The 10,656-nt window shown below is 41.9% G+C and overlaps 1 protein-coding gene across 4 annotated transcripts in view; it reads right to left on the bottom strand.

Annotated features, from left to right (window-relative positions):
• tmem94 (transmembrane protein 94) overlaps positions 1-10,656 on the bottom strand; it is a 41,458-nt gene that overhangs the window by 25,119 nt on the left and 5,683 nt on the right. For 3 of the 4 annotated variants that reach the window (XR_004655115.1, XR_004655116.1, XM_034861062.1), the window contains exons 3-11: positions 9,039-9,158; positions 8,046-8,173; positions 7,111-7,247; positions 5,531-5,736; positions 3,845-3,996; positions 3,012-3,114; positions 2,791-2,877; positions 2,425-2,541; positions 1,845-1,901 (exon numbers count right to left, since the gene is read on the bottom strand). Coding sequence is in view for 2 of the 4 variants with exons in the window: in XM_034861062.1 (XP_034716953.1) it covers positions 1,845-1,901; positions 2,425-2,541; positions 2,791-2,877; positions 3,012-3,114; positions 3,845-3,996; positions 5,531-5,736; positions 7,111-7,247; positions 8,046-8,173; positions 9,039-9,158 (1,107 nt within the window). In the remaining 2 variants the exon portion in view is untranslated. The remainder of the gene's footprint in view (positions 1-1,844; positions 1,902-2,424; positions 2,542-2,790; positions 2,878-3,011; positions 3,115-3,844; positions 3,997-5,530; positions 5,737-7,110; positions 7,248-8,045; positions 8,174-9,038; positions 9,159-10,656) is intronic. The other variant, XM_034861063.1, reaches the window with a different exon arrangement.

Raw genomic sequence — 10,656 nt, 5'->3', positions numbered from 1 at the left:
CCCCCCCCCCCCCCTCCTCAAAAGCTACAGACTCAAAAATGGCACATACTCATTGTGGGGCTGGCTCTAGTGGCTGTAATTTGCACCAAGGCTTAATTTTGAGAAAGAAATTTCAGATACAGTATTAGGAGACCACTAAGGTCTATAAACTGTAAAAGCTTCCAAAGAACACCATGCCATGGGACCTTTAAGTCATAAAATTAAAATAGAAATTTTCAAAAAACAAGCAAGAAATTAGATTGAGCTCAGCCTAAAAGCCCCAACCAGCTATGAAAACAGGCTCAGTGATTGGGCTGTAAAGAGAGACAAAGGGCAAAGATTCTATACTACAATGCTAATGGCACGAGGCGGGGGGGGGGCATTTGGTGAGTGGTCCAAAATATTCCATGCAGATTTTGATTCTTTTGGATAGAATCCATAACAACCGCTTCAGCAAGGGACATACTGAAAACAATCCCGGCTTGTCCTTCATTGCCTCCTCTGGTCCTCGGATCAGGCAGCATCCAAAATGAACTTTTGGGATGTTTGGCCGAGGGTTGGTAAACCAAGGAAACATGTCCATCAGGGGTCTAACGCAGAGCTAGTTCCTGTTTTCCCAGTAAACATGGACATACAGACAACAATCACTTTGGCAGGTTTCATACTAAAAATGTCTATATATTTGTATTGAGTTACATTCTGTATATACTTAAGGCCAAAAAGGTGTTTTTTAAACCAGCTAAAATTATTCATTTAAAATCAGTCATCCAACTCTGTAGTTCACATGAGGGGACTGCAAATAATGTAACAAATAACTGAGATGAATTGACCAACCCGGGAAAAATGTTGCACACTGCTACCATCGTGTAGAGTACAGCAACAGGCATCAATGAGGAGCATGTTGGATGTGACTGGCTCCGTCCAGTTGGAGTGTACAGCAGGGACAATGTTTTGAAATAGGTCCAAACCAAAATCATTCACAATACTAGCAACAGCAGTATGGTGAAAATATACAAAAATATATATATATTTTTATACCAAAGGAGATAAGGAAGGGAAACTAGGAGATGAAACCGTAAAGAACTACCACCATGGGGCCATATTGGGGCTGATTTCCAGACATGCAGTGCAGGCAGACAAGCAGAGGTGGAACATCAGGCGCAGATTCAAGTAAAAGTCCATCCCAGATCATCTTCTCTATATCTAACACTTATGCTCTGTACTCATTTGGAGCAATGCCAAAGCCAGAGCCATAACACTAATGCTCTCATAAAGACAGATTGGTGGTGATCTTCTGATGACTTTTCCTTTGAGCACTAAGCCCGGCAACAATGCAGGACAATGATTACGTCTGGTCAGGAACTGTGAGAGGTCGCGGGATTAGAAGTGGTATCCACGAGGTGAGAAAATGATCTTAAAAGAAACAGGACTGACTGTCGAGACAACATGTCAAAGACGACTAGAGACCTCTGAGCGTAAACTTACATCCAGAGGTGCTCGGTCAAGACATGTTGACAGCTAATCCACAGATGAAATTGTGCGAGATGAATAAAACAAAAATAGGAAGCAAAGTAAAGGGGTTGTTTTGAAGCAAAACAAAGAAAAGGTTATGAATATGCATGACAAATCATAAAGGTGGTCGGATCAGAAGATGTCCATGAAGATTTCCATGGCGAAGAAATCAAAAGATGTAATGGAGATTGAGGGTGACATGGTGGAGGTGGGAGGGTAGCGAGGGCTGTACACGGGAGTTCCAAAGAGGGAGTTGCAAAGGGCGAGGACAGCAAGCGAGTGAAGACAGGCGGGTTCAGGTGGGAGAGCCAAGCGAGTGGAGGAGGGGAGAGCGAGACAGCGAGAGGTTATACCTGGGAGGAAACCACTTCGGTGTAGCTGCTTAGAGTGTCCTCAGAGAACTTAGCAAGCTGGAGCAAGAGAAGAGTCTAGTTAAAACACAGAGGGAGGCCTTCGCTGTCTCTTCCCTGTGTGTGTGTTAGAGTCGGACTCTTATGGGTTTCAGGATCTCTATCATTATTTTTGAATGGAAGGTGCCATTAACCAGCATGGAAAACATATGAAACAGCATCACGTGTAGTCAGTAAACAACAAATATTGTGTTCTTTTGTTTCTGTACTCCACCAAAACACCAAAACACTGTAAAAACTACTGGCAATAGACCACTGACTGGTTGTAGTATTTCTAAATGTTAACATTGTATGTGTAACATTTATAACTTTTAGGTTATAAATGTAACTATTTTAGGTGCTGTTGTGTATGACATGCAATATATCAGATGTCACCTATTAGTCTAACCCTACAGCGTGTGTGTCTGCAGTTATTACTTAAAGCATAGAACACAATCCTCCATGTTAGTAACTAGGGTGTCTTTTCCGCCATTTGTGTGTGTGAGTGTGTATGTGTGTGTGTGTGTGTGTGTTTTTGGCTCACCAGACCAGCTGGTGATGCGCGGCTAAACTCAGCGAGGACCCTAGCCTCTCCGAAGGCATTCAACAGCACCCACATAACAGGGAAGAGCAAGGGCAAGATGGGCAGAACACCCATCAACTGCAAATACAATGTCACACAATCACATCTCTGTCCAGTCATCTCCTTTTCATGTATCTATCCCTTTTGAACCACTGTGTAAAACGTGTGATTTGGTAGGTTTATTCCCATTAACATTAAGAATTGTGTGTGTTCCACAGCTGATTATAATTCAAGTATCACATTACTAATGCCAACCAAGGGAAAAGTGATGGCAAAATATTGTGTGCACACCTTGGTTAGCTACACACTTGTAGTTTTGAAATGTACCTGAAGTTGAAAGAAATTGAAGCAGGCGGGGGTGAGGCTGGGTGCATCACAAAAATAGCGGATAGCGTTCACTAGCAGGAATGCCACCTAAAGGGAAAGATTATTAAGATTCCAGAGCGGCAAAGGTGGCATACATTACATCGGGGTCGTTTTAAGTAGAGAAACAGTGTTTCCAAATACATTGCAGAGACAATTTAGAAACTCCATGTGAAACGGCTCACCAGAACGACTGGACAGACCAGCTTGGCAATAACCGACTGCACTGTAAACCTCTCATTATCTAGCACCGTGACTGGTCGAGCCAACGCCAACTCCAAACTGTTCCTGTAGAAAAAAAGAAGACACAGGGCTGAAACTTTCCTTTCTACAAGGAGCTGATAACGTCTAGGTGTTGCTATTTAGTGCCTCTAAAATTACTACAGTTGTATGTCGATGTATTTTATTTTATTTTTAACTAGAGACTGTAAGAAAACTACGGATCAATATATTCTCTCTGGTCTGAGAACGGATGTCTGTGTATAGGAAATACATAGAGATAATATTAGGGGTGGGAAAAATAATTGATTCTTCGATGCATCGTGATTCTCTCTAGAACAATTTGATGCTCAATTCTGACAAGTTAATAATCGATTAATAATAATAATATATATATTTTTTTTTTAATGTGATGCTTAGGGAAAGTTCAGTCAGGAAGAGACTTTACGCTCTCATTCATTCCCAATCTCTCTGTCTCCTGCTGTCCCGCTTCTACTCCATCAGCTGACTATGGGCGTTCCATCTTAGTTTAACCAACCAGATTCTCTCTAAAGGCCGTTTAATGCTTCTGCGACGGCGCCACGCAGCACTGACGTCATAGCGTATATGTCTGTGTGTGTGTCTGTGTGTCTGTGTGTGTGTGTGGGGGGGGGGGGGGGGACATTGGACCTAAAAGACGGAAATTCTTTGGGGGCCGCATTTTCAAAATGATATATCTCATATCTCATAGATAACACACCCAGGTAAGCCCCACAATCCATTTCTCGACCACTAGGCCCACTGTGGGAAGGTTCCCTACCTGACTATGTCCAGTACTGGAGTCCGTACCACTCTGAAGAGACGGTGCTGCTGGGGGCTCTGGGGTCCTCTCTTCTCATTGGCCAGTGGGGACGGAGGAGGGGAGAAAGGGGGGAATAAATCTCCTGGCTCCAACACAATGTGCTCATCATCCTGAAGAGAGAAGAGTAGAATACAGCTAAAGTAAAGGATGTTAATCCAATACACTTTTTGTCAATGTCAGTGAATATCTCCTCATGGCCCCGGCCGTGTAAATGGAAAACAAACAGGAAGGATGCACCAGCCACAAAACACCGTTCCAGTCAACAGGCAATTTTGGAACACTTGTCTCAAGTGTAACTATTATTATCACCTATCAACTGTTTACCTCAGCAGTTTAGGTATTATTGCATGTACGGGCTAGCAGGGCCGATGATAACATGTTTTCTGCATGCCAGTGTGAAGCTGTTAGGTGTGACGTCAGCTGTAGGACAACACCACAGGATTGTTAGTGTGTGGGTGCGTTTATGTTGTCGAGAACTAAATATTGGCTTTCGGTACTAATAGCAGTTCTGATTCTATTTGGTACCTCAGATCAATTCCAAGAGAATATCTAGGACAAATAACTGATAACATTGTACTTTGGTATTTCCCAAACGTTACATTTATAAAACATTGTACAGAACAATAGCTTAGCAATACCTAGGATTAATATTTAATAAATCAAAATTCAACTCAGTCAAATAAAGGGTCGTGCAAGTATACATTTCTGAATAAAAAGCATACTAAAGTGAATTTTAAATAAATGAGAAAGTTGAATTAGGCGTATTCAAAAAGGGTTGTTGTTGATGAATATCAGTGTTCAAGCACATTTCAATGTACACAATATGACCAGAGGTGTACTCGTGTTGGGCAAGAGGGGGGAGCTTGTGTATTGACACAATTATTGGGCTTTTAAAAGAAATGCTGGGCCCTCAACTCCTCCAAATTACATATAAATCCCACCCTGCTTCTTTCCCAACTCCCCTCAGACCACGCCACGCCAAAATAGTGACAGCCAGTTGAGCTACAGTGACATGACAAGTGTTATTCCTGTAATCCTTTGCAGATATACAGTACATGTAGACTTTGTAGTAGAGTACGTGGGATTTACTGTTTTCTTTTTGTTTTTTACCACAGTGTCAAATTGGGAATCGAGAAGCGTGGAATTTCACTGGTGTTGGTACGGGCTACTAAATTCCTGGTATAGTGTCTTCCTGAAATGAATCAAATTCAGTTAATCCAATACAAACCATTATGCACATTTTCCTTATATACCAAATTATAATTCCTCTGCATCTCAAAACACATGTACAGTACACAGGGTTTCTCTTAGTGTATTAGAAGCAACTTGAAATTCTTTTTTAATGTATTTTTAAGACTTTCTTTTTAAACCACAGTTACAGTGGGGTGCCTCAGTTGAAAACGTAGATGTATTGACTTTTTCTAATCTTTTTATGTAGGGCCCTGTGGAATTTGTCGTATAGCTTTTTGAAATTCTCAATTCCGTCCATGATTCTACAATTGCAGAAACTATTAATGTTGCCATCAGGCTGTGACCGGCCTAGACTGGCCCTCCTCGGAAAACAAGACACTTGCCACCAATCTAGAAAGCATTTTGGGGGAAACCCTGGCACATGTATGCATTTGTGTCTACACACAGACTAACCTTAATGCCTCTGAGGGATGCAAACGCCTCTTGGCCAGGTCTCAGAGCGATGATGTCTCCCTCCACCAGCAGACTGACAGGCACGTTAACCAACTGGGAGTCACGGTAGGTCCAGTGAAGGGACCATGATGTGGACGAGGGTGTGTACAGATCAGGGTACATGGATGGAGACCACCGCACGTCAGTCACACACCCTGATATATAGTCTGGAGTAACAGGCAAAGAAATTGAGGATTACATACCTTTTATGAAAAACTGTGGAGCCCTCCTTAATCTGATCAGTGTCATTATGGAAACGTGCAATACTGTAGTGAGATACATCATCTCTTAATTATCAGTGGTGCTTTAGATACAGCATCCCACAGTCTAGTATTGTCACACTGCCAAACCAATCCGTACTAAAGACTGAAATTTGTATTGAGTGAGGTTGCAGGTGGCTGGGATTTAGTTTTAGTTTTTAGACTAACAAACTACATGCCAGCAAGCATGTTGCAACAAACTTCACTGTGGATGTCGCCACGAATAAATTGAAAAAAAGAGATCATCTTGTAAAGGACGTACAAATGCCAAAAATCGTTTCCAGTGTTGTTTCAATCAATAAATTAATTAATTAATTATTTTGATCAGATTAGTCACATGAAGTCATATAAAAATACAATTGCAGTGAAATATAATCAGTCAGTTTCTTCTGTTCTCTCTTAAAAACAGTTCTATAATAAATATAAATGATGGGGGGAAGGCGGGGCCATCGTAGGCAGTGTCTTCGTTTAGGATCCTAGTGGCTTGGCGTAGAGGCTCATCCTGAGCCTGTTAGTGCTGGCCTAGTATATCCGGTACCTTCTTCCAAACTCAACAGGAAGAAAAGGCTGTTACCTGGGTGGTTTGGATCTTAAATGACTCTCCTGGCATTTTGTTGTCCTTTATGCGGGGTAGGTCATCGCCTATTGAATGTACAGCTGAACAAACCACTCTTTGCAGGGCCTTGTGGTCTTGTTTGGTACCTCTTTTGGATAGGCGGTAGGTGATGATGCTGTTGAAATGATGGAGTTGAAAGTGGTGGCAGAGTCATATGTGTGTGTGTGTGTGTGTGTGTGTGTGTGTGTGTACAGGGCTACAGCCAGGGACTCGGAACACAGCCCTGTTGTGCTCCGGTGTTAGGGAAGAGGTGGGTCCACCCACCCTCACCACCTGGGGTCTGCCTGTCAGTAAATCAAAAGATTCACATCGAGGTGTTTAATCCCAGGTCCCTGAGCTTTTGGCCGAGCTTGGAGAGAACTATGGTGTTAAACACAGAACTGTAATCAAGAGCAGCAATCTCACAGCTTTCTTCCTTCTCCATTTGAGATAGGGTGGTGTGGCAGATGTGTGCTGTGCTGCTTCCTTTGATGGGTCCCCTCACTGTTCTGGGTAGTGAGGAGCAGATGTAATCCTTGACTTGTCGTTCATAGCATTTCAACCCTACAGAGGTGCAGGCTGGTCTTGTTTTCTTGGGCACAGGAATGATGGTGGACTTCCTGATGAACGTGGGTATGACAGACCCAGTGAGACACTGACACGTTAAATATAATTAATTAACTCACCGCTCAGCTGTGTGATGATGCCCTTGAGACGCCGAACCATCTCAGACCTCTTTAGCCGCTCCTGACGCCCGACCAGCAGCACGTTCAGCAGCAAGAGAAGGAGGAGGGCTGCAGCGTTCACCAGCTCTATACCAGAACTGTTGAGGTGCAAAGGAGATCGGTAGACACATGTTTGACATATTAAAAAGAAATGCACGCAGTCCGTCTTCACCAGGTCCAGCATACTCAGAGACACATTTCTAAATTAGTGTGTACTGATAATTTGAAAACAGTAAATGTGTAGTAACACCAAATATTAAAACAAGAATTTTAACTGATTCCCTCTGAGGAATAAACACCAGAGTTTCCACCAGTGTATTGCAAGCCTGGTGGCCCATCAGTCCTTAAATACCCCCCATCAGGCCTAAGCCACTGGACGTTTTTCTTTTTATGTCTTTTTAAACTACAGTTCCAATGCGGCGGTTCAGTTGAAAACTTAACCGTAGTCATATTTTCAAATCTCCAGGTTGCTTTTAGCACTGACTTTATGTAGGGCCCTATGATATCTGTCATATAGCTTCCTCAATTTTGCAATTTCATCTATAATCCTGTGATGACCACAGAAACTATTGGGCCATCAGTCTTGGGACTGACCACTTATATCAAATACGTACGCATATCCCATTTTTAAACCAAATCAGTGTTTAACTGGCCAGTCAGTATTTGTAAGTTAGTTCTCATATTTTATCAAATGGTAGAAGGAGAAGAAGAAGGAGAAGAAGGAGAACGGTCCAAGCAAGTGTAAGATGTCCTGGCACACAGCAAAGGGGGGTGGGGGGGGCAACTAGCGGATGAAGGAGAGACGCCTACATTTTGAGACAAAAATAAAATCGTGGTGGAAAGCGTCATTCTAGATGTTCCAGAACAGGATGGTTCAGCTAAAAAGGGGCACCTACCTGCCCATAGGCTGGCTGCCATGGCAACAAAAGAGTCCCAGCACCACCAGTAGAGTGAGGGCAGCTCCTGGCCAATGGAGACAGGAGTGACGGTTGCCATGGTAAAGGAAGCTATTCACCCACTGTTCCTAAAAAAACATGAAAAATCAACAAGGCACAAGCAAAACAAAATGCAGGTTGTTATGTAAGCCTTTTAATGTGACAGATACAGTATATTTAAAGTCACAATCCAGACATATTTTAAAGTATGTAAAACTACTCTGTTATGATGACTATATTTTCATTAACATAGTTTAGCAAAATAAGAAGTAAAGTAAAAGTCTGAAAAGTGGCTGGAAGCACATCCACCCCTTCTCCCTCGTTGAGAAATTCTGGATCTGGCCTCGGCCGTCGGGCTCTTGTACCTGGTTGAATCTCCTTCGGTCACTACATTCTAGCATCTATCGTTGTCTGTTAAAAGAGCAGCGTGCATCTACAGTGGCTTGAATAGGTTTACACCCCCATGCTAAAGTTGATTCATTTTCTTGCTTAATTTCCAAAATCCAACCTTTTTGTTAATAAGTTTACACACCCCTAACAGAAAATAGTTCCTTTGGAGAATATTGTCAACTAGTGGCTGTTGTAGCAGTGTTATGCCATGGAGAACGAGCTAGCATGCTACGGTTAGCCACCTCGTCTCTAGTGACGTAGAAAGCCGTGCAGATGTTGAACAGCTCACTCAAAACAGCATGGATAGTTTTTTTTCCAAGTGTTTATGCGTGTGGAGGCACCAGAAACACAAAGTAACACCCCAAATCCCAGAAAAAGGGATTTATTTTCATAACATAGGCCCTTTGAGGGGAATTCAAAAAGTTCAACAAGTGTATTCACTGTTTAACAATATCTTTCCAAAAGTCAATGAGTAATCCTGTTAAAAGAAATCGGCATTTTAATGTGGTCCAAAATGATTATGATTTTTTTTCCATTCATATTCGAGTGTGCCCAAATGTGTACCTGTGCAGAGACTCGTCTGCGCGCGGCCCTTTGGTGCTGCTCCAGCAGGCTGCTGAGCTGGTCCCGGAGCTTGACCAGAGCCTGGCCAGTCGACAGGCCCAGAGTCCCGGCCTCCTCCTCCTACAAACACGCACAAAACAACCCTCTCAGAGCCTCAGCTGACCCACACAAAAAAGAGTCAAAATAATTTGGCTGACAAGACAATGCCAAGTACTTAAATTAGATTTGAAGAGCAATGTTATGGGACCTGGGCCACTGACACAAGCTGTCCTTCCATCACATGGGTGAGAGTTGTGTCTGTATTCAAGGCTTCTGCAGGGTTCATAGGACCATATTACCATCACTTTGAATGGAATTTACACATGTTCCACTTAATGAAGTATGGTGGAAACCCAGTAATGATGACATGACGTAGTATTATTCATTATAATGTAGGGGTGGTTATCTCTGGGCACCTCACGATTCGATTCTGATTCAGAGACCAAAGATTCAATTCTAAACTGATTATCAATGCAACTATTTTTTTGTATGTACATTTCCATGCATGATTTTTAGAAATGTACATATAAATCTGAGTCTGCTACTTAGTTTGCTAATCCTTTCCTAGACAAAGCTTAGAGTTGGACATATATTTGTCACACACAAGTTGTAATGAAATGTCTTGTCTACTGAGGTTTTATTGTGTAGTCATTCCATGCTTCAGCCCTAAACATGCTGAGTCACCTTCTCTCCCAGTGATTGTCCATGTCAGAGGCTGAGTCATGTTTATAAGTGGAGAACAAAATATGAGGTGGTCAGATGTAATGTGATAATGTAGATGAACAGCCTATATGTGTTTTGCCATACTATTTTATGTATGTCTTATAAGATCATGTGTACAATATACACAAAATTGAATTTGTTTTGTCCATTAGCCCATCTAATATGATTTGTACATGTCTAGAGACAGTAACTTTAAAAAAAAAAAAAAATCAACATTCTTTTTAATTGATTATTAACTAATCTGCATTGAGCATCAAATCATTCTAGAGAGAATTGCGATGCATCGAAGTATCGATTATTTTTCCCACCCCTATTATGATATCACATGCAATATGTCCCCGCCGTATGTAACAATAGTTTTCAATTCAATGCAACCTGGATGTAGATAAACTGCATCAAATGGACAGATAGCAGGGTTGCACAATACATCTCTTTCATTAGTTGGGAACTGCACTTTAAAAGGAACTGTCATTCTTTTTTTAGTTCTGCCTTTTCATTTAGTTTAATTTGTTCAATAAAAGACTGTTGGAAATGATTTCCTTTCATTTGTTTTAAGCCCAGTTCAGATCAAAGATTCACGACGAGGTGAGGGTAAACGGTCTGCAGCGTCCCACAACCTGCCAGTTCACACCAATGCGACGAGACGGTGTATCATCTCCATAGCAACGACTCTTTGTACTTCAGCTCTAACTTCTGACTTTTAGGCTTTTTTGTAGCGAGATATAGTAGAATCACATAATGGCATTTTTCACACCTTCCTTTAATGGCTTAAATATTAAATCAGTTATAAAAATGGCTGTGTATACATTTTCTGACAGCTGGGTGACCACTAAGGTCTATATAAAGAGACTTCAGA

This window comes from Etheostoma cragini, chromosome 21, assembly GCF_013103735.1.
Source record: "Etheostoma cragini isolate CJK2018 chromosome 21, CSU_Ecrag_1.0, whole genome shotgun sequence".
Taxonomy (NCBI): domain Eukaryota; kingdom Metazoa; phylum Chordata; class Actinopteri; order Perciformes; family Percidae; genus Etheostoma; species Etheostoma cragini.
This window is presented reverse-complemented; position numbering and strand designations above follow the sequence as displayed.